Consider the following 22819-nt stretch of genomic DNA (forward strand, 5'->3'; position numbering starts at 1 on the left):
CCGTCCGAGCGACGGAGAGGCGATTGGGCGGGACGGGGGCCGGTGGGTGGGGCGAAGGCCCGGCGCTGCCGCCATTGGCCGAGGCCCTGAGGCGAGCGGCGTTCTGATTGGCGGGCTCCGGCCAGCGCAGCCGAACGGGCCGCGGGATGGAGTCGCCTGAGGGAAACGGGTCCGGAGGGGACTTCGCCGTGCCCAGCTCGCCACGGGGCTCCCCGGCCGTGCCCGGGCCCACGCGCCTCCGGGCCTTCCTCTGGTGCCGGGAGTTCCTGGCCGGCGCTTGGCGCTGCCTGGCGGCGCCCGAAGACCTCGGCATCGTCCCCGTCAGGTGAGCCCCGCCCCGCCCGCCGTAATGCGCCGAGTAGCCGCGCCGTGGCGGGTGACGTCAGCCTCTTTCCACTCGCCGCTTCTGCCGTAGAGCGTGGAATAGCGGCGCACCGGCTTTCCAAACCTGGGCTTCAGAGACCTAGGAGGGAGCGGGGTTCGAATCTCGCCCTTGAACCAAGGAGGGTTGCTATGTGTGTGTGTGAGGGGGGTGAAATGGGGCTAGAACCTCAGGCTAGCCTACCTCGCAGGGTTGGCGTGGGGGTGAAATGGGCAGTGCGGCGCAGTGGTTAGAGCCATAGCTGTCAACTTTTCCCTTTTCTTGCGAGGAATCCTATTCGCAGTAAGGGAATTTCCCTTTTTAAAAAAAGGAAAAGTTGACAGCTATGGCTAGAGTGCAGGACTAGGACTTGGGAGGGATCTGGGCTTGATGCCATGAACTTTGGGGGCTGGGCACCACCTGTCCCAGCCTAGCCTACCTGGAAGGGTTGGCGTGAGGGTGAAATGGGGAGGAGAGGCAGTGCAGCGCAATGGTTAGAGCGCTGGACCTGGGAGGAAGCTGGGTTTGATGCCATGAACTTTGGGGGCCGGGCACCACCTCTCCCAGCTTAGCCTACCTGGAAGGGTTGGCGTGGGGGGGTCAAACGAAGACTAGGACCTGGGGGAAAGCAGAGTTCCAAGTTCTGCCTATGAGCCATAGGGCGGCCTTGGGGGCTGGTCACTGCCTCTCAGCCTAACTTACCTCGCAGGGCTATTGGGGAGGTTAAATGGGGAGTGTTGAATGAATATACTTGATTCGGTCACAGACCAGCATAAAACAAGATATTTGCATTTATAAAAACAATGTAAAAACAATGTAAAAAAATTAAACCATGTCCTTAAAATCATTGATTAAACATAGATATAACTAATAAAATTTAGACTCGGGTTATCGGTTCTATGAGATAGGCTACTAAAATATAGATCCAACAATATTTTAGGCCACTATTTAAAGTTGATTTACATCACAGACCATCTTTCGACGTATATCTATCAAGGCTGCACAGAATCTGACGACAGCGTAAGTGATTTCTGGGCTTTCATCCTGTAATAGTAATGAGATATTATGTTGTTCTGAAAGCCCAGGAGACTTACCTAAAATGGGTTGGATAAACATTGCTCAGACAGATCAGGGTTCGAATCCCCCTGCAACTCTGCCATGAAGCTCCCTGTGGGCGGCCGTGAGGGCCAGTCGCTGTCTTCCGTCAGCCTATCCTACCTCACAGGGTTGTAAAATGAGCAGCGGGAGAACCTTGAGCTCCTGGGAGGGAGGGCATAGGAGAGCCACTTTCTCGTGCCTGAACGGCTGTCGCACAAAAGGTGGTTTCGCAAGCTTGTTTCCCCCTGCTCAGGTGAGTAGGACCGAACCAGTGGCTTCAAGTTCCAGGAAACGAGACTCTTGACTAAATACATCTGGAAGAAGAAACCTTCTGCTGGCGAGGGCTGTTTGGAAGTGGGATCTCGCTGGAGGTTTTTTAAGCGGAGGTTGGGTGGCTTATCTGCCAGGGATTCTTAAACAGAGCATACAACCTCCAAGGAAGGAGAGCCCAGTGTCTCCAGAGGGAGTCCATTCCCTTGTCGAACATCTCTTGCCATCTCCCTGACGTTGAGTCGGAATCTCCTGTCTTGTAACTTGAAGCCGTTGCTCCTTGTAACGTTGCTCCATCTTCCACATGGCAGCCCTCCAGATATTTGACGCCGTGTTGTTGTTCAGTCGTTCAGTCGTGTCCAACTCTTCGTGACCCCATGGACCAGAGCACGCCAGGCACGCCTATCCTTCACTGCCTCTCGCAGTTTGGCCAAACTCATGTTGGTAGCTTCGAGAACACTGTCCAACCATCTCATCCTCTGTTGTCCCCTTCTCCTTGTGCCCTCCATCTTCCCAACATCAGGGTCTTCTCTAGGGAGTCTTCTCTTCTCATGAGGTGGCCAAAGTACTGGAGCCTCAACTTCAGGATCTGTCCTTCTAGTGAGCACTCAGGGCTGATTTCTTTGAGAATGGATAGGTTTGATCTTCTTGCAGTCCATGGGACTCTCAAGAGTCTCCTCCAGCACCATAATTCAAAAGCATCAATTCTTCGGCGATCAGCCTTCTTTATGGTCCAGCTCTCACTTCCGTACATTACTACTGGGAAAACCATAGCTTTAACTATACGGACCTTTGTCTGCAAGGTGATGTCTTTGCTTTTTAAGATGCTGTCTAGTTTTGTCATTGCTTTCCTCCCAAGAAGCAGGCGTCTTCTAATTTCGTGACTGCTGTCACCATCTGCAGTGATCATGGAACCCAAGAAAGTGAAATCTCTCACTGCCTCCATTTCTTCCCCTTCTATTTGCCAGGAGGTGATGGGACCAGTGGCCATGATCTTAGTTTTTTTGATGTTGAGCTTCAGACCATATTTTGACAAAGACAATTTGACGCCGTAGGCACTTGCAATTACGTTCCTGTATATGTAAAGGTAAAGGGACCCCTGACCACTAGGTCCAGTCGCGGACGACTCTGGGGTTGCGACGCTCATCTCACTTTATTGGCCGAGGGAGCCGGCTTACGGCTTCTGGGTCATGTGGCCAGCATGACGAAGCTGCTTCTGGCGAACCAGAGCAGCACACGGAAACGCCATTTACCTTCCCACCCATTTATCCACTTGCACTTTGACGTGCTTTCAAACTGCTAGGTGGGCAGGAGCTGGGACCGAGCAACGGGAGCTCACCCCGTCGCGGGGATTTGAACCGCCGACCTTCTGATCGGCAAGCCCTAGGCTCTGTGGTTTAACCCACAGCGCCACCTGGGTCCCCGTATGTATAGAGAGATACAAATCTCTTTGCCCTGCTACTTTGCTGCTGTTGCTGCTGCTGCTCTTGCAGCTGGGCAGCTCAGCTCTCCGGAAAATGACTCACTTCTTCCTTGCAGGCTCTGCGCCTTTCCTGCCCCCAGAGGAGGAGGGGTGTGTGTCAATTGTTCATTTCTCCTGTGGGATGTGGCACAGCACGCCCACAGCACGGAGGGCGCCAAAGGTCACCGTCTCCTTCTCAAGGCATTCCAGGCAGGCTTCACACACCGCCAGAGCACTGCCCAGCACATAGCAGAGGCTGGGGTGGGGGAGGCAGTGAGCTTGGCAAACAACAGGGCAGGGAAGGAGGGCAGAACATATTCTGGGGAGCAGCTGAAATCAGCATTTTGTTGCCCACATGGTGGGGGTGACTTTTCCAGCTTCCTCTGCTATATGGGAACCAGGGAACCAGGCAGACGGCCTTCTCGGTAGAGGCTCCCGCCCTGTGGAACGCCCTCCCAGCAGAGCTCAAAGAGATAAATAACTATCTGACATTCAAAAATACCTGAAGGCAGCCCTGTTTAGGGAAGTTTTTAACCTGTGATATTTTAATGAATTTTAATATCTGTTGGAGGCCGCCCAGAGTGGCTGGGGGGACCCAGCCAGATGGGCGGGGTACAAATAATAAATTATTATTATTATTATTATTATTATTATTATTATTATTATTATTATTATTAAAGATATTTTATTATTTTCACATTGAACAACAATAACACAATACATACACAAATAAACAATAAAAAAGAAAAAACCTAATAAACATTTTAAACAAAAACAACAAAGAATAAAAGAAAACTTACCTACATAAACAAGAACATTAAACTATCCTTATTCAATTCTAGTTTCTATCTTCTTCAAAAGGGGGGACCTCCCCCGCTCTCTTAGCTGCGTTCAATATCAATATACTTTAGTAACTTTGTATCTTTTTTCTTAACATTAACCATTCTTCTTAATAGTCTTTAGGACATAGATTATTCAAATATAATTCATTACTTAAACTACATAAATTATTATTATTATTATTATGGGACAAATCAAAGACTCATGGAGTTGAAAGGGACCCCCAGGGGACATCCGGTCCAGCCCCCCGCAATACAGGAATCACTGATAGGTGGCCACTCGATCTCTGCATAAAAACCTGGACAGATTCATGGAGGGGGGGGGCTGTCGATGGCTCCTAGCCATGATGATGGCTAGGCTCTGCCTCCACGGTTGGAGGCAGCAGTGCTTCTGAATTCCAGTTGCTAGAAACCACAGCAGGGACACTCCTGCTTGGATCCTGCTCCCAGTACGTTTCCGAGCACAATTCAAAGTGTTGGTGCTGACCTTGAAAGCCCTAAACGGCCTCGGCCCAGTATACCTGAAGGAGCATCTCAACCCCCATCATTCAGCCTGGACACTGAGGTCCAGCTCCGAGGGCCTTCGGGCAGTTCCCTCACTGCGAGAAGCAAAACTACAGGGAACCAGGCAGAGGGCCTTCTCAGTAGTGGCACCCGCCCTGTGGAACGCCCTCCCGTCAGATGTCAAGTAAATAAACAACTACCTGACTTTTAGAAGACACCTGAAGGAAGCCCTGTTTAGGGAAGTTTTTTATATTTGATGTTTTATTGTGTTTTTAATAGTCTGTTAGGAGCTGCCCAGAGTGGCTGGAGAGGTCCGGCCAGATGGGCGGAGTATAAGTAATAAATTACTACTATTACAGGTTTTCTGTTGGGGCATCTGCTTGGCCCCTGTGAGTCTCAGATAAAATACAAAACCGTGTATATCACTGGAAGAATTGTATTAATATGAAGCTAAACTGACAATATCATCATACAAAAAGCATTCATAGATATTTCCTGTGAGAGCAGGATGCTTGCCTAGGTGGGCAATTGGCCTGATCCAGGTGTCTCTTCTTGCATTACAGTGGTACCTCTGGTTACGTACTTAATTCGTTCCGGAGGTCCGTTCTTAACCTGAAACTGTTCTTAACCTGAAGCACCACTTTAGCTAATGGGGCCTCCCGCTGCCACTGCGCCGCCAGAGCACAATTTCTGTTCTTATCCTGAAGCAAAGTTCTTAACCTGAAGCATTATTTCTGGGTTAGCGGAGTACGTAACCTGAAGCGTCTGTAACCCGAGGTACCACTGTATTAAAGTCTGAGCCTGAGCACACAGACACTTGGGATGGGGGGTTGTTTGGCCTCCTGAGGAAGAAGGTTATTGCTGGCTTACCTGCCTGGAGGCTCTTTCTCCCTGCCAGTTCTGCTGTTCTTCAGTCTCCACCTGCCCTCCCCCTTTCTGACTCTTCCTCCCCTCCTGGGTTGTGCTTTCTCCACAGCGGGGGGCTGAGCAACCTCCTCTACAAGTGCACCCTCCCGGATCACATTGTGACTGCGGAAGATGAGCCACGCCAAGTTCTGCTGCGCATCTACGGAGTCATCCTCCAGGTGAGATCTTCCTCGACCCCGTGGCGTGGCCTTCCCTGTGCTGGCTCCCCAGGGGCTGAAGAGGAACTGATGCAGGCCCAACAGCACCTTGCAGGAAACCTTAGTCAATAGCAGGGAGGTCATAGAATCATAGAATCATAAAGTTGGAAGAGACCCCAAGGGCCATCCAGTCCAACCCCCTGCCAAGCAGGAAACACCATCCAAGCATTCCTGACAGATGGCTGTCAAGCCTCCACTTAAAGACCTCCAAAGAAGGAGACTCCACCACACTCCTTGGCAGCAAATTCCACTGTCGAACAGCTCTTACTGTCAGGAAGTTCTTCCTAATGTTTAGGTGGAATCTTCTTTCTTATAGTTTGAATCCATTGCTCCGTGTCCGCTTCTCTGGAAATGCAGCCCCACCCCTCCCATTTGAAGATCCAGCAAGAACTGGGGCTCTCGTCTGCAGTTTGCACCCCCACCCCAGATGGCGTCTTGTGTGGATACTGGCCCTCTTCTGCTTTTTACCACTGTCTCTTGGGGGCAGCCTGGGTGGCCGCGTCTCGATCCTCCTCCAGTTCTGGTTGCAAAGGAGCAGCTCTCCTGGTTAGATACCCCCCGAAGCATAAAGAGCCTAAAGTTGAAGCTTGTCCAGGGATTGGGGATGCCTCCTGCAAGAGCAGCGTTAGAAATTAGCCAGGCGCCAGGTGCGTTTTGCAACTGGCAACGGGTGCTTCTGCGACCATGTGGAAATCTCTGTACACCAGGAGGGCGACTGAGGAAAGCAAAATGTCACTTAGAGAAGGATAAGAAATATTTTCCTCAAAGTTTGAATTTGTTTTAATCTGGATTGTTTTATTTGATGTTTTGATGTGTTGTAAACCGCTTTGAAGGGACGTGGGTGGCACTGTCGGTTAAACCACAGAGCCTAGGGCTTGCCGATCAGAAGGTCAGCGGTTCGAATCCCCGCATGATGGGGTGAGCTCCCGTTGCTCGGTCCCTGCTCCTGCCCACCTAGAAATTCGAAAACACGTCAAAGTGCAAGTAGATAAATAGGTACCTCTCCGGCGGGAAGGTAAACGGCGTTTCCGTGCGCTGCTCTGGTTCGCCAGAAGCGGCTTAGTCCTGCTGGCCACATGACCCGGAAACCAATAAAGCGAGATGAACGCCGCAACCCCAGAGTCGTCCAGGACTGGACCTAATGGTCAGGGGTCCCTTTACCCTTTACCTTTAAACCACTTTGAGGTTTTTTCTTTAAAATATAAAATAATGAAGATAAAAATATAAATATAAATAAATATAAGTATAAATATAAATATAAATATAAATATTTAAAAAACTCCAAAATGCAAAAAAAGCACCTAGACATTCCATTGTGGCAACCATAACCTAGGTTTAAAGTGCTACTTGGCGATGAGATTACAATGGCCGCCAACCTAGGTGGATTTTGAAGAGGATTAGATAAATTCCTGGAGGAGGAGAGGGCTATCAGTGGCTGCCATCCAGGATGGCTCTGTTATGCCCTCCACAGTTGAGGCAGCAATGCTTCTGAATCCCAGTTACTTGAAACCTCAGGAATGGAAAGTGCTGCTCTTGCTTATACTCAAATCCTGCTTTCGGGTTTTTGCACAGGCATCTGATTGGCTACCGTGAGAACAGGACACTGGACTAGATCTAGCAGCCTCTTCTTCTGTCCTTAGGCCACTTCAGTCCTTCAGGGTCTCGTTGGTGGCCAGCCTGATCTCGAATCCTTTTTGCCTTCTCTGTCCCTCTGGGGCCAGGGCAGTGCTGTCAAGTATCCCGTTTTCCCCGGGATTCTCCCTTATTTCAAGCAGTTTCCCTCTGCTCTCCCTTATTTTTTATTTCCCTTAAATAACCCGTTTTTAATGGAAGCAGCTCCTCCCCTGCTGGCCAGGGACTGGGAGGGAATACCTCGCCTACTTGGAGAGAAAAGCCTCAGCCCTCAAAGCAAGTGGGAGCCGTTTCCCGCGCTTACAGGGGGGTGTATTCCTCCCCCTGCATCAGCCCCTATCCGCTGCCACCGAGCCCCTCAGCCGGCCAATAGGGTTAGCTGGCGGGCGGAGCCTGGCTGCCTTTGAGCAGCTGCTGCTTCCTGTCCTGTTTTGATGGGATCAGACAAGAAGACGATGGGGCTCCATTGCGCGGAGCACATGGCTGCCCTCCTCTTTGCTCCGCTCTGAGCCCGCTTGGAGTTTACATCGCTGCTCCGCCCACTTTTGCTTCTGGCTCCGCCCACCACTGACATGTGACTGTCCCCGGGATAGGTGAGACTGCTGATCCCTTATTTTCAAACCTGAAACTTGACAGCTATGGGCCAGGGTTGTGAGGCCCCGCAATTCTGCCGCCTTCCCTGCTGAGGCCATTTGCAGGGGGTAAAACCAGATGACCGTCAGGGTCCCTTCCAACCCTACAATTCTATGGTTTGCGCGTCTTTGAGGATTTCTCTGCCAGGGCTGTGCAACACCCTCTCTCTTCTTTCTTCGGGGGGGGGGGGGTGGCGGCAAGGGCAGAATCTGACCCCATCGCCTTTCTCTCTCCCGCAGGGGGTCGACTCGCTGGTTCTCGAGAGCGTCATGTTTGCCATCCTGGCCGAGCGCATGCTGGGACCGCGACTCTACGGCATCTTCCCCCAGGGGCGCCTGGAGGAATATATCCCGGTGGGTTGTTGGCTGTGCCCTGGATCAGCGGTTCCCAAAGTGGGTGGGTGGGATTACCTGAGGGGCTGGCGGAAGGAATACGGGAACTGTAAATGACTTCCAGACTTGGAAAAGCTGGATCAAGTTCATCAGGTTTGTGGGAAATAATTAAACTAAATCGGGCTTCCCAAAAACTCGGCCCTCCAGATGTTTTTGGCCTACAACTCCCATGATCCCTAGCTAGCAGGACCAGTGGTCAGGGACGATGGGAACTGTAGTCTCAAAACATCTGGAGGGCCAAGGCTTAGGAAGCCTGAACTGAATAGTTTTAATTGGGCTTTGAATAAATGCAATTAACGGTTTCTGCTTTGAATTTCATATTGTCATATAATAATAATAATAATAATAATAATAATAATAATAATAATAATAATAATTTATTTGTACCACCGCCCATCTGGCTGGGTCTCCACAGCCACTCTGGGCGGCTTCCACCAAACATTAAAATACATTTAAAATATCACAGTTTAAAAACTTCCCTAAAAAGGGCTGCCTTCAGATGTCTCTTAAAAATAGGATAGTTGCTTATTTCCTTGACGTCTGATGGAAGGGTGTTCCACAGGGTGGGTGCCACTACTGAGAAGGCCCTCTGTCTGGTTCCTTGTAACCTCGCCTCTTGCAATGAGGGAACCGCCAGAAGGCCCTCGGCGCTGGATCTCAGTGTCCAGGCTGAACGATGGGGGTGGAAACGCTCCTTCAGGTATACAGGACCGAGGCCGTTTAGGGCTTTAAAGGTCAGCACCAACACTTTGAATTGTGCTCGGAAACGTACTGGGAGCCAATGAAGATCTCTCAGGACCGGTGTTATGTGGTCCCGGCGGCCGCTCCCAGTCACCAGTCTAGCTGCCGCATTCTGGATTAATTGCAGTTTCCGGGTCACCTTCAAAGGTAGCCCCACATAGAGCGCATTGCAGTAGTCCAAGCGGGAGATAACTAGAGCATGCACCACTCTGGCAAGACAGTCTGTGGGCAGGTAGGGTCTCAGCCTGCGTACCAGATGGAGCTGGTAAACAGCCGCCCTGGACACAGAATTAACCTGCACCTCCATGGACAGCTGTGAGTCCAAAATGACTCCCAGGCTGCGCACCTGGTCCTTCAGGGGCACAGTTGCCCCATTCAGGACCAGGGAGTCCCCCACACCCACCCGCCCCCTATCCCCCTAACTTCCTTAATGGGCTGTGCAAGCTGCTGTTCTGAGTAATGCTTTGGGCAGGTTGGCTGTCCAGTGTTCTCACCACAGCAGCCCTGCGAGGGAGGCTAGCCCGCTTGTGGATGTTGCCAACATGCAGACATTGGAACCTGGGTCCGAGCCAACGCCCTCCTTCATTTTCTGGCTCTGGTTTAGTGGCCCCAGACACACCCACCCAACTTTCCTCCCACCTGTGAAATGGACTCTCAATAGATGCTTCCTTGCCTGCTGTTTCTGCGCTCTGTTGCCCAGGGGTCCCCACACCTCTGGGGCAGGTGCCCATGGAGCTATTGCTAGTAGCGGGAATTGGCTTCCTTTGGGTGGGAGAGGAAGAGGCTCTCATGCCGCCCGTTTCTCTTCCCCGCAGAGCCGCCGCCTGATCACGGAGGACTTGCCCGACCCCAGCATCTCGGGGGAGATCGCCACGAAGATGGCTCGCTTCCACGAGATGGTGATGCCCTTCAATAAGGAGCCCAAGTGGATGTTCGGGACGATGGACAAGTAAGGCCCCTTGTGCTTTTGAAAGCTGCAGGCTAGACTACCGCTGTAGCACACACTGCATGGGGCTGCCCTTGGAGACTGGGTAGGACCCAGTTGGGGCTAGGGCACTGGGAGAACGGTACCAGTGGCTGTTTGCCGCGATGGCTCTGGAGGCCGCAGTGCTTCTGAATCCCAGTTGCTGGGAGCCGCAGGAGGGGAGAGTTGCTCTTGTGTTCGAATCCTGCTTACAGGTTTCTCACTGGCAATTGGTTGGCCACTGGGAGGAGAGGGTGCCAGACGGGATGGGACATGGCCTGATCCAGCAGGCTGTTCTTATGCTGACGCTCTGGTGTCCTCGGTGGTTCCTCTTGCCATCGTGCAATATGTGGGGCTGGATGCGGCCTGTGGGTTGCTAAAGTGTGTGGCCCTCCTACTTTTCACCTCCTGAGGATGATTTGAAAAAAATTTTTTATTAAGTTTTCATTAATAACACTCCAATTAATAACAAATCAAATTATATAATTATATATTAAGTATTATATAATTTAAGGACTTCCCATGTCTTTTGTTTCTTGTTCCTGCTTTTTCTCTCTTGATTATTCCCAATATCATAAATCCCACCTTATTCCTTTATCTTACCATAACAGTCACTGGTATGCGACTTTTAACCATAGCTGACAAGTCCATATGTATGTTAGCATGCAAGAGGAATATTATTTTTTCTGTTGTTTTTAAGGATGATATTTTTAATGCATTGTGGCATTTTTTAATATTGTGACTTACTGTTATTTTTATGGACGATAGTTTAGTAACGATTTGTTGTAATGGTTGAGAGGGAATTTCTGTTCATTTGCCGATATTTGGAGGGTTAATTTTATTGGGTACTATTATATTCCCATAAATTATTGAATGTCATTTTATTTGTTAGAAGCAAGGTTTTTTAAAAAAAAAAAGTCATATTTTTTATTATGACTTACCCGCATCAAATTGGGGTGTTACAAGATGTGCCATCCTTGCGGTATATTTTGTGTTGTTTCTTCAGCTTGCGTATAGTGATATAGAAAGGCGGTGTACGAATTAGAAGTGAAATGCAAAGGGAAAAAATACCTATTGGATCATCCCATTGTTTCCCGAGAATTCAGAGGAGATAGTCGTAATAGGGCAGAGCTCAATGGGCTACCCCATGAGGGACAGAACCTTGACCCCTTGAATGGGTGTGAAAACTGGGATGTCATTTAGGTTAGGGGCAGGGTGCAGATTCCCCTCCCAGGCTTTCTGAGTGGAACGATGAGACCTCCTAGGCCTGTTGGGTTGTGGCTGGAGAAAGCAAGTGACTGACCAGTGTGAGAGCCAGTGTGGTGTAGTGGTTAAGAGCAGTAGACTCGTAATCTGGTGAACCGGGTTCGCGTCTCCGCTCCTCCACATGCAGCTGCTGGGTGACCTTGGGCTAGTCACACTTCTCTGAAGTCTCTCAGCCCCACTCACCTCACAGGGTGTTTGTTGTGGGGGAGGAAGGGAAAGGAGAATGTGAGCTGCTATGAGACTCCTTCAGGTAGTGATAAAGGAGGAATTGGGCCATTCCATGAAAAATGAGCCTGATAAGAATGCGAGATGAGCGCTGGACTTTGGTGAGGAAGATTCCAAACGTGCAGTCTAACCATTTTTTTAAAGCTAAAGACAAAAGAAGTTTAGTTTATGGACCTTCTTTTCAAAAGTCCACCCACGTAGTCTTCACAGAAGTGTTCAAGGTAAAAGTTTTGTGATGATTGTCCCACCCGTGACAGCATTTTTTCCTTAATTTTGTATCGTTAAATTTCTTAAACTTAATTTCTGATTGCATAGTTGTATCCAATAAACATTGATTTAAACAGATATGCTGAGTTTATCATTGATTCACCTCCCAACTCGCAGAGTTTTTCCATAAATCAAACTTATCTCAAGCGCCATGTCCTTTTTTTGTCCCACCCGTGACAATACTTTTAACATTTAATAAAATTGTCAAAAATATCTATAATAATAAAATTAGTAAAATGTTCAGTATCTTATTAAGAACATAGTTTAAATTTTGGTTGTTAATTTTTATGTATATTTACATTGTTACACATGTGTGAATACAAAAAACCATGGCCTAAGTGTCCCACCCGTGACAATGGAATGGCCCGGTTATCAAATCCAAACTCCTCCTCCTCCTCCTCCTCCTCCTCTTCTTCTTCTTCTGACCGATTCTCCTTTCCCCCTGTTGGCAGGTACTTGAAGCAGATCTCCGAGCTGACCTTCCCCCAGGAAGCCCAGCTGCAGAAGCTCAATAAGCTCAAGGCGTACAACTTGGAAGCAGAAATGTGCAGCCTCAGGTGAGCGGGCGGCAGTGGGGCACAGGATCGGGAGCCTTGCGTCAGTGCTGTGCCCCCTGGCAGAATTAGCGAGTCCGTGATGGGATGCCTTGCCCCCCTGCTGTCCATCAACCCCCCCCCCACACACACACACACCAAGGCAGGGTCCATAGCTCTGAGTGGCAGAGCAGGTACTTTGCATCCTTCAGCCCCTCCTGCCAGAAGGCTTTGGGGATAGCAGTGGGGATAGGGGTGGGGGTGGACTTCAACCCCAGAGTAAATGGACCAGTTGTTGGACTTGTCTGAAGCAGCGACATGCCTTTAGCCTCTGGCTGCAAGAGGCAACCGGCCTCTAAACAGGGAAGATGCATTTCTGGCCAGGATAATCACAGAATTGTAGAGACGGGTGGTATCCCCAAGGGCTATCTAGTCCAACCCCCTGTGTAATGACCAATTAGGTTCTTTTAATCTGTTTAGATGAGACCCAGGACACTCCAGGGAAGGCACAAGTAAACCTCAGACAACTAATATTGGATTTTCTCTATAATATTGTTTTATTGATTAACAAGTAGTTGACATGCACTCTACCATATATATATCCATTCATACACCTTTCACACTTTTCACTGGATTGATCAGGTCCAGTAAGAGCCACGGGTGACACAGACGACAGTGCTGTAAATGTCTGGCACACACCTTCGGCTGGAGGGCTTTGCCATTCATTCACCCTGTTGTTCTGATGCTTGGTGTCAGGAAACCCCCCTCCCCGCGGGTGGTTGCATCCCAGGAGCGTCTGCAGTATAGGGAACCCCCTGTGCATTTCACTAGCTCGTCCTCCCCCTCCTCTGCCGGAAGCTACCATTCCTCCAGTGGGGAAGGGGAGTCAGAAGCAGGAAGGCAGTGTAGGGGCTCTGACAGGATCGCAGAGCCTCAGCAGCACAGGGTTAGCGGGGAACGGGGTCAGGTTCCCACGCTCAGAAGGGGGAAGCAGGAAGGACGTGGAAGGGGCAGGCGGGGGTTCAGGATCCCGCGCCTTTTTTGCTGGAAAAAGAACCGGAAGGGGTCATTCCTGGACTCTGCGGAGTGAGGAGATGGACGCTGAACTTTTGCTCCACTGTAAATAGTTTTGCACAATAAAGAACTTATCTTAGAAGTTCTGCGTTTGGCTGGTTCCTCATGAGCAACCACTGAACGTCCTTACACTTGGCATTACACAACTCTTTACTCCTTGTGTTTGGCATCTCACACCCTTGTCCTTGGTATCATCTCACATCTCTTACCTCGAAGGTAATATTGGGTAGCCCATGGGTAGGCAAACTAAGGCCCAGGGGCCGGATCCGGCCCAATTGCCTTCTAAATCCAGCCCACGGACGGTTCGGGAATCAGCATGTTTTTACATGAGTAGAACGTGTCCTTTTATTTAAAATGCATCTCTGGGTTATTTGTGGGGAATAGGAATTCATTCTTCTTCTTTTTCCAAAATATAGTCCGGCCCCCCACAAGGTCTGAGGGACAGTGTACCGGCCCCCTGCTTAAAAAGTTTGCTGACCCCTGGTGTAGCCCATCTCCATGCCTCCTTGTATGTGCTGTTCTTGCACCGTTCTTGCCAAAACATGTTTTCCATATTCCACTAGCGCTTATACAACACAGTCCATGATCGGTTCACTGTCAGTTCAAAGACATCACATCCATTTTGTGGTGTTCTTCCGCAGTCTTTAGGCCCATACAAACCATACCATTCATTACACCTGCGATGCAGGAAACACAGCAAAAGAATCCCTAACAGACAGCCGTCCAACCTCTGTTTATAAAACCTCCAACAAAGGAGATTCCAACCACCTTCCAAGGTTTTCCATTCCATGGCTCTTGCCATCAGTAAGATACTCCTAATGTTCAGTTGGAATCTCCTCCCTTCTCATTTGAATCCATTGGTTCTTGCCCTGCCCTCTGGACCAGCAGAAAACTCCTCCTTGACCTCCATGAGTTGATGGGGTAGATGTGGTGGGGGGGATTGTGTTTTCTTTTCAGGGGCCCTTTTCCTCTCCTCCAAATATGCTCTGTTTCGGGGGGGGGGGTTCTCCTGTGCAAAGCAAACACCCTCATTCTTCCAACTCTCTTTTCTATAAAACAAAAATTTCTTTCCAGTAGCACCTTAGAGACCAACTAAGTTTGTTCTTGGTATGAGCTTTCGTGTGCATGCACACGAAAGCTCATACCAAGAACAAACTTAGTTGGTCTCTAAGGTGCTACTGGAAAGAAATTTTTATTTTGTTTTGACTATGGCAGACCAACACGGCTACCCACCTGTAACTCTCTTTTCTATCTCTCTCTCCTGGAATTTCAGGGAGCTGCTGGAGTCCACCCAGTCCCCTGTGGTCTTCTGCCACAACGACGTGCAAGAAGGTGAGGATGCTGAAGTGGGGAAGGGAAGTTGGGGGTGGGGGTGTGATCTTTCCCCCAGGTTCTGGCCAGTGGCTTGTGAAACTTGGGCGGTGCTCAGAGTCCCACTCCCGACCCCCTGAATGATGCTGAGATTGCTTGGGCAAGGCACACTGCCCTGGCTTCCTTCCGCTGTCAGAGCAACGCAATGCCTGCAGCCACCCTGAGTGGAAGGGCATATGAGAAGACCCTTGCAGCTGGATCAGACCCAACGGGCCCATTGAGGCCAGTTCTGGGAGCAGAACCCGAGTTCCACAGGGCTCTCTCCACCTGTGACTCCCAGAAACCAGTATCCAGAGGAATACTGAAAGATCCTGTTCTCTCATATGAACCTGACTGGGCTCTGAGAGCTTCAGGGGAGGCCCTTTTTCGGTCCGATCTTCCTCACAGGCATACTGGGTAGGAGCGCAAGACAGGGCCTTATTGGTGGCAGTTCCCAGTCTTTGGAACTCCATGCCTAGGGAAGCCAGACAGGCTCCCTCCTTACTCTCCTTCCGCCATCAGATAATAGAATACCTATTCAGCAGATGAATACTGCCCTTGTCCCAACAGGCTTTGGGGAACTGGTTGCTTTTAATGAGAGGGCTGTTTTTCCTGTAATTATCTGTATGTTTTCGTAGCTCACACAGAGAGAGAGACCTAAAATGTGCACAATTTTTGTTGGCGTCCATCTGTCTCAGGATACAGGGGCAGAATGCACTCTTGGGAATGAAATCAAACCATTGGAGAGTTACGGGCGGAGATGGGAGAGACATGTTTTGTTACGCATATATATTCACATGTAAAATTACCTATAGCTACAAAATATGTGTGCGTTTAATGGTTGCTTCCCCCCATGGTTCTGTCTCAACTGAGCTTTCTTGAGTTCTTATGGGAGCGGGGTATAAAGGTAAAGGTAAAGGGACCCCTGACTGTTAAGTCCAGTTGCGGACGACTCTGGGGTTGCGGCGCTCATCTCACTTTACTGGCCGAGGGAGCCGGCATACAGCTTCCGGGTCATGTGGCCGGCATGACTAAGCCGCTTCTGGCAAACCAGAGCAGCGCACGGAAACACCGTTTACCTTCCCGCCGGAGTGGTACCTATTTATCTACTTGCACTTTGACGTGCTTTTGAACTGCTAGGTGGGCAGGAGCTGGGACCGAGCAACGGGAGCTCACCCCGTCACGGGGATTCGAACCACCGACCTTCTGATCGGCAAGCCCTAGGCTCTGTGGTTTAGACCACAGCGCCACCCGGATATAAATAAATATAATTACAATGCTGGCCTTGACACTGGAGGGGGGGTTGCAAGCATAGCTGCCATGGCGAGTGGTCGCTGATGCCTTCTCCTCTTGCTCCTTCTCTCCCCTCAACCCAGGGAACATCCTGCTCCTGGCTGGGCGCGAGGCCGCCGCCTCCGACCGCCTCATGCTGATCGACTTTGAGTACAGCAGCTACAACTACCGGTGAGCTGGAGGGGAGGGCAGGCGGCAGGGAGGGAAGCGGGCGGCAGACGTCAGGGCTTGGTGGCAAGAGGCCTGGCAACGACCGCAGGGCTGGGCTTGGCACGGTGACCCCTTAACCAGCCAGGCCTCTGGATTTCTTTGTGCCGAGGAAAAATGGGAGGGCAGGCCTGCTTCCCCACTACCGATGGGGCTTTTTCCCACCATGAAACTCGCAAAAGAGGTTTCATTCCATTGAAGCCCATTGGCAAGCATCCCACGCCCCAGCCCTGCAGCAGACCAACTGCAGGCACCTGCCCATATTAGGGGGGTGGGTGGGATCCTGGCTTGATGCTCAGCCACAGAGTCCAGTGGGTTGAGCTTCACCCTCCCTCCCTCTCTCCCCTGCAGGGGCTTCGACATCGCCAATCACTTCTGCGAATGGGTGTACAACTACGCCTACGACCAGTGGCCTTTCTACAAAGCCAGCCCAGAAAACTACCCCAGCCGCCACCAACAGGTAACTCCTGCCCTCTGCTCGCCACACGGGCGTCGCATCTCTCGCTCGAAGGAAGTGGCCGTTTCTCAGATGATGGCTCGTTTTCATTTCTTGCCAAATTATTCCGCGATGGCGGCTTGCCGTTGCACTGAAGCACCCGCAGCAAAAGCAAGAAGTAGAATGACACGTGTGCATTCATATAACATACAGGTGAAACTCGAAAAATTAGAATATCGTGGAAAAGTCCATTTATGTAAGCAATTGTTTTCATTAGCTACTGGAGTTTAATGTATGAGATAGACTCATGACATGCAAAGCAAGATATGTCAAGCCTTTGCTTGTTATAGTTGTGATGATTATGGCGTACAGCTGATTGTGAATTTGGGGTTCTCATCAGCTGTATGCCATAATCATCACAATTATAACAAATAAAGGCTTGACGTATCTCGCTTTGCATGTCACGAGTCTATCTCATATATTAGTTTCACCTTTTAAGTTGAATTACTGAAAGAAATGAACCTTTCCATGATATTCTAATTTTTTGATTTTCACCTGTACAGCTGATGAATCACAGTTTGTGAGTAAATGTAGGTAAAGGTACCCCTGACCATTAGGTACAGTCGTGGACGACTCTGGGGTTGCGGCGCTCATCTCGCTCTATAGGCCGAGGGAGGGGCGTTTGTCCGCAGACAGCTTCCAGGTCATGTGGCCAGCATGACTAAGCCGCTTCTGGCGAACCAGAGCAGCGCACAGAAACGCCGTTTACCTTCCTGCCGGAGTGGTACCTATTTATCTACTTGCACTTTGACGTGCTTTTGAACTGCTAGGTGGGCAGGAGCAGGGACCGAGCAACGGGAGCTCACCCCGTCGCAGGGATTTGAACTGCCAACCTACTGATCGGCAAACCCTAGGCTCTGTGGTTTAACCCACAGCGCCACCTGCATCCCTAAATGTAGGTAGAAGGAGAATTAATATCAAGGCCAACAGGAAACCCTGGCTAAAAGCAGTTTGCAGTAAGTCCTCTTATCATAATTTTTATAAGCTCCTATCAAGTCGACTCTCACTTGTCTTTCCTCTAAACTATAAAGTCCAAAATACTGCAGCCTTTCTCCGCAGGGGAATCTCTCCATCTCCCTGATGATTTTGGCTGCCTTTACATCTCAAAAGTGGTTTGCAACAAGCATTTAGGTTACCCCATAACTGCATTTGAAAGCGGACCTCTGTGTTCTGTAGTTCCTACAGGCTTTGCGCGGGGGGCGGGGGTGTTGATTTTTTTATTTGCGTAGTTATAAATAAAGCATTATAATTGCTTTGTAAACCCATTTCTAACTTATGGGACCTGCCTTTGGGGTTCTAGAATAAATGCTAGTATATCAACAGCAGGGTCCTCTGAATATCATTGTCTCTCCCTTATATTTGCATAACATTTCGTTATAAATCACGGATTACAAGAGTTTTAGTTTCGAATCTAATCAAAGTAATGGGTTTTTTTTTGGAGGGTGTCGTAATTGGCAGAAACCTCCTAGGCTCTGATACTAAATTGCTGCTGGCTTGACCATCCATTGGTGCACGTTTGACTTAGCAGCTGACTCTGTGCGTTTGAAACTGGTCAAGTGAGTAGCCTCAATGCTTCTGGAGGCTGGAGGGCAGCCTTTTGGGGAGGGGGGTGCTCTCACAAGCCCCTGCCCAGAGCAGCAAGACTGCAGGAATTTTTATTTGAACATTGATTCCTGCCTCCCTCATCTGTCACAGTTCTTCCCAAAGCGCACTAAACTCCACTAAAATACTGAAAAGGTTTTCTCCCCCCATAACACCAGAGTTTGTGGACGTCCAGTGAAGCAGAACTTTGGATGATTCAGAGCAAGGCTGTCAGTATTGTCACGCTGCTATACAAAATTTTGGTATGACCACATTCTGGTTGCCTCGCCTCAAAAAGGACATTGTAGAGTCTGGAAAGGTTTAGGAAAGGGGGTAGCACAATGACCTTATGAAGATAGATTGCATTGTCTGCAGCCTTTTAATTTAGACAAAAGGTGAGTAAGGGGCAACAAATTAGAAGTTTATAAAATGATGCACAGCACGCAAAAAGTGGATAGAGAAGAGGTTTCTCTCTCTCTCGTCACACTAGAACTTGTGGAAATCCAATGAAGTTGGATGATGGAAGATTCAGGACAGAGAAAAGAAAGTCCTTCACGCATAGTTGAACTATGGAACTCACTGCCACAGGACGCAGCGAGGGCCACCAATTTGGAAGGCTTTAAAAGGGGATTAGGCAAATTCGTGGAAGAGCAGAGGGCTGTTGAGGGAATCCTTCTCAATCCCAGTTGCTGGGAACCACAGGAGGAGAGAGTCGCTCTTGTGCTCAAATCCTGCTCTCAGATTTTTCCGCAGGAATATTATTGGCCACCGTGAGAACAGGATGCTGGACCAGATGGGCCACTGGCCTGGTGTAGCAGCCTCTTCTGTTCCTCTGAGCTGCCTCCCAGCTTCACTGAAAAGCAATAAATCGTCTTTTTTTATTTAAAGGGATATGTTTATTGGGGAGAGACAGCTGTGGGTCTCGGAAAAGCACAAGCCTTTTGGTTTTCCAGTGTTGCCTTTTGAAAGCGTTGTGACCTGCCCTGGGACCTCGAGGTGAATGGTGGGTTATAAATCAAATTATGATGGTTAGTAAGAAGCATGTTCAGGCGAGTAGGCCAGAGCAAGGATATCTCGGAGGGTGGAGCGGCCTGCCATGTCAGGACCTGGCTCTGTTCTCCCAGCTCACCCTGAGGCTACTCTTTCCACAGCTGCATTTTATCCGCTGCTACCTGGAGGAGGCGGCTGGGAAGAAAGGCCGCCCGTCACCGGAAGAGCAGGAGCGCCTCGAGGAGGAGATGCTTCTGGAGATCAGCCGGTCAGTGTCTGGGAACGCAGGGAGTCGCCTTGGGCATTCTAATCCGCTATTGCCTATACTGGCAGAGAGAGGCAGTGTGACATAGTGGTTAGAGTGTCAAAGAAGGATCTGGGAGGCCAGGGTTCGAATCCCCGTGCAGCCATGAAGCTGACCGGGTGGCCTTGAGCCATTCGCTGCCTCTCAGCCTAGCCCACCTCACAAGCTGTTACGGGGATAAAACGGGGAGGAGGAAAACTCGGTGCGACATTTTGAGCTCCTTAGAGAAAAAAGTGGGGTGTTAATGGAGTAGATAAATGGCTGGCATCCTTCTGTCTCTGGAGACAATGCAGGAGTGTCTTTGAGATAGATCTGTATTATTTATCTATGCAATCAATCAATCAGAGGCGCTCCGGCAGGGGAGAAACTAAGGTCCACGGACCGGATCCAGCCCACTGGGTTCATTAATCCGCCCCGCGAACCTCGCAGACCCTGCCACCCGCTCGGTCAACCGGTGTGGTGCGGAGGCCTCGCCACATGGGACGGCCTCTGCACCGCCGCCACTTCCTCCCGCTCAGCCGCCTCGGTGGGAAGGAAGGGGCAGTGCCCAGAGGCAGCCGAGCAGGAGGAAGGGGCGGCGGCACGGAGGCTGCCTCCACCACCCAGGCCAGCGGCATGGGCTCTGCACCCTGCCAAGGCAGAGGACACCGATGCTGAAGATGAGGCAGTGGCAGGGGTGCTTTCAGGAGAGGGTGGGTCCTTTCGGGAGGGGTGGTGATTTCGGGAGAGGGTGGGTCCGGCCCCCCACAAGGTCTGAGGGACAGTGGACCGGCCCCCTCCTGAAAAGGTTTGCTGACCCTTGCTCTCCAGGGTTTCAGACAGGGGCTCCCCGAGCCCTACCATGAGCTGCCGGTAGGGACAGGAGTATTTTACATTATTTTTTCCCATTTGTGCCATTTGTATCCTGCCAAAGTGCTCAAGGTGGCACTCCTGCTTCTTTCTCCGCCCCTACTTTATCCTCATAACAACCATGTGAGGCAGGTCGGGCTGAGACAGAGAGGCAGTGACAGGCCCGGGTCCCACCTGGTGAGCTTCGTAGCCAAGTGTGGACCTCCTGGGTCCCAGCTTGTTTCTCTAACCACTACACCGCATGTTCTCGAAGCTACCAACATGAGTGTGGGTGGCAGTGGAAGACAGGAGGGCCTGGCGTGCTCTGGTCCATGGGGTCACGAAGAGTCGACCACATGGAGTCAGGAAGCATGGGTGTCCAGAGCAGCTGCTCCATCCCTGAGCCAGCACCCCTCCATATGATGGAGAGAGGCCACTTTGGACCCCCGTTGCCTCCCCTCCAGCTCCTCTTCCTCCTCCTTCCCTGAATCCTCTCCTCCCCGTCTCTCTCTCTCTCCCAGATTTGCAATGGCCTCCCACTTCTTCTGGGGCTTGTGGTCCATCTTGCAGGCCAAGATCTCCACCATCGAGTTTGGCTACCTGGTGAGTCCTTGCACTGCTGATCCAGCAGTCTCTTCTCATGCTATGCTTTCAGCGGACTTTCAGTGGTTTGCGAGGGCAGGCGGATGCATTATGCAACAAGAGCATCGCTCTGGAACCAGGGGGTTGTGGGCGCTGGTGGCTTCTCATGTTCTGCGAAAGGTGGTGCAATGCCTGACCCTGACTCTGCCCTCCTCTTCCTCCCCCCCTCCTCTTGCCTCCCAGGAATATGCCCAGTGCCGCTTCGAAGCCTACTTCCAGCAGAAATCTCTGTGCGAGTGACCCTCGCCCGTCCTGCCTCCGCGCCCAGGCTTTGGCCTGGCTGGCGCCGTCGCGGGACCCAGGCTCGGAACTCCTGGACCTCAAGAGGCACCGTTGCCATTGGACCAAAGCTCTCTCCCCGGACGCAGAAGGAGGGTTGGCTGGCCAGCGCTCGTTCCGCAGCAGCAAAAACTCTTTGGCTTCTGGCTGGGGTGGTCCACAGCCGGGCAAGGGGGCCACGGAGCCCCCGTGGGGTGGCAGCACACCCGGAGGATGCCAGGCAGCTAAATGCTACAGGCATGGCTTCCGGCAGGCGAGGCAGGAGTTCCCTCCATGATGGAGGTCCCTTGGGCACGGGGAAGGTGGGAAGAGGGGATCTCTGCACTTTGGGACAGGGTGGGGATGTGTGAGCCCCCTCGCCTGCTTCCATTCCGCCTTCTGTTGCCCTCGGCCCTCCGTGGCCTGCTGCTGCCTCCACCACTGTGCCTTCCCTTGGCCATGCTTAGCCCCCTCCCCCAGAGATTTCTCTCCTGCCCCAGATCTGTGCACAAGCTCGGCCCTCTCCTTCCCTGCTCAGCCCATCCCTTCCCGATCTTAGACTCCCCTCCCCGTCCTCACGGGTCCTCCTGGTCTGCCTCAGTGCTAGCCACAGATGGCATGGGGGGGCTGCCTTTGGGGACCGAGACTGCACAGCGGAAGGCCCAAGGACAAGTGAACCCCCCCACCACTCCATTGAGCCTTGGGGCAGAGGTAGAGGGTCTCTAGGCCTTACTTTCTCATTTGCTGCTGCGCTGCAGGGACCCCCAGCTCTGGCCGCCGTCTCCCTTTACTGGATCAACGGTTCCCTTGTGCGGTTTCCCAAGGAGACGCTTTGGCCAGGACTGGGGAGGCAGCGGGAGGGCTTTGGAGGCAGGGACCAGAGGGCAAAGGTCGCCCCAGAGGATGCTCCTCAGCTGGGGGAGGAGGGTGTGCTCTGGGGGTCTTCCTTCCCCAGATGCAACCCCAGCCCACTTTGTAGGAGCCTCTCCGGAACGACAGGCCAGGACTTGGGGGGGGGGTGGTTCCTGCCCCTTGCCCAGGGGCGCCACAAGCTTTTGGGTGAGCCTTGGACCTGCTGGAGGGCCAGATTTTGCATGGGAGGGGGCCTTCCACGTTGTTTCTTCCTTTTCCCGGGAATGGGTTTGCTTGCTGGGGGCGGTGGGAGATAAACGACACCTTTTGGTCTTTGTTAACGTTGTTGTAGCTGCATTTCTATGAATGTCCAGCAGAGAGAGCCAGGGATGCAGTGGGCTCTGTGGCCCAAGCTAGCCTTCGGTAGGCTGCCTGCCCTCTCTCTCTCTGTTCTCAGGGCCGCTCTTCTCTTCTGGCATCGCTCATGATAACCATGGAATGTAATCTCTGCAATTGCCAATAAAAGCCTGGCACTCCATCCACTAGGACCCTCTCTCTGTGTGTGTGTCTGTGTGTGTGTGTGTGTCCGGCTTGATCACTTTGGGGTGTCTGCACCAGGGGAAGAGGTTGGGT

General features: G+C 51.1%; 1 protein-coding gene across 1 annotated transcript; it reads left to right on the forward strand.

The window, feature by feature from the left end:
- Positions 1-97: 97 nt before the first annotated feature.
- Positions 98-21631, forward strand: CHKB (choline kinase beta). Its single transcript, XM_033162875.1, has 11 exons — positions 98-325; positions 5511-5619; positions 8163-8276; positions 9872-10005; positions 12231-12335; positions 14659-14717; positions 16112-16199; positions 16587-16695; positions 19464-19570; positions 20956-21037; positions 21260-21631. The coding sequence occupies exons 1-11, from the start codon at positions 147-149 to the stop codon at positions 21314-21316; spliced, it is 1143 nt and encodes a 380-aa protein (XP_033018766.1). The 5' UTR covers positions 98-146; the 3' UTR covers positions 21317-21631.
- Positions 21632-22819: the final 1188 nt, after the last annotated feature.

The sequence above is a fragment of the Lacerta agilis genome, chromosome 10 (assembly GCF_009819535.1).
Source record: "Lacerta agilis isolate rLacAgi1 chromosome 10, rLacAgi1.pri, whole genome shotgun sequence".
Classification (NCBI taxonomy): domain Eukaryota; kingdom Metazoa; phylum Chordata; class Lepidosauria; order Squamata; family Lacertidae; genus Lacerta; species Lacerta agilis.

Excerpts from the sequence above, each read along its gene's own strand:
- CHKB (XM_033162875.1), top strand. The coding sequence starts at position 147 with ATGGAGTCGCCTGAGGGAAACGGGTCCGGAGGGGACTTCGCCGTGCCC. Across the intron at positions 5,620-8,162 it reads TCTACGGAGTCATCCTCCAG|GGGGTCGACTCGCTGGTTCT; the intron begins GTGAGATCTTCC and ends TCTCTCCCGCAG. Across the intron at positions 10,006-12,230 it reads ATGTTCGGGACGATGGACAA|GTACTTGAAGCAGATCTCCG; the intron begins GTAAGGCCCCTT and ends CCCTGTTGGCAG.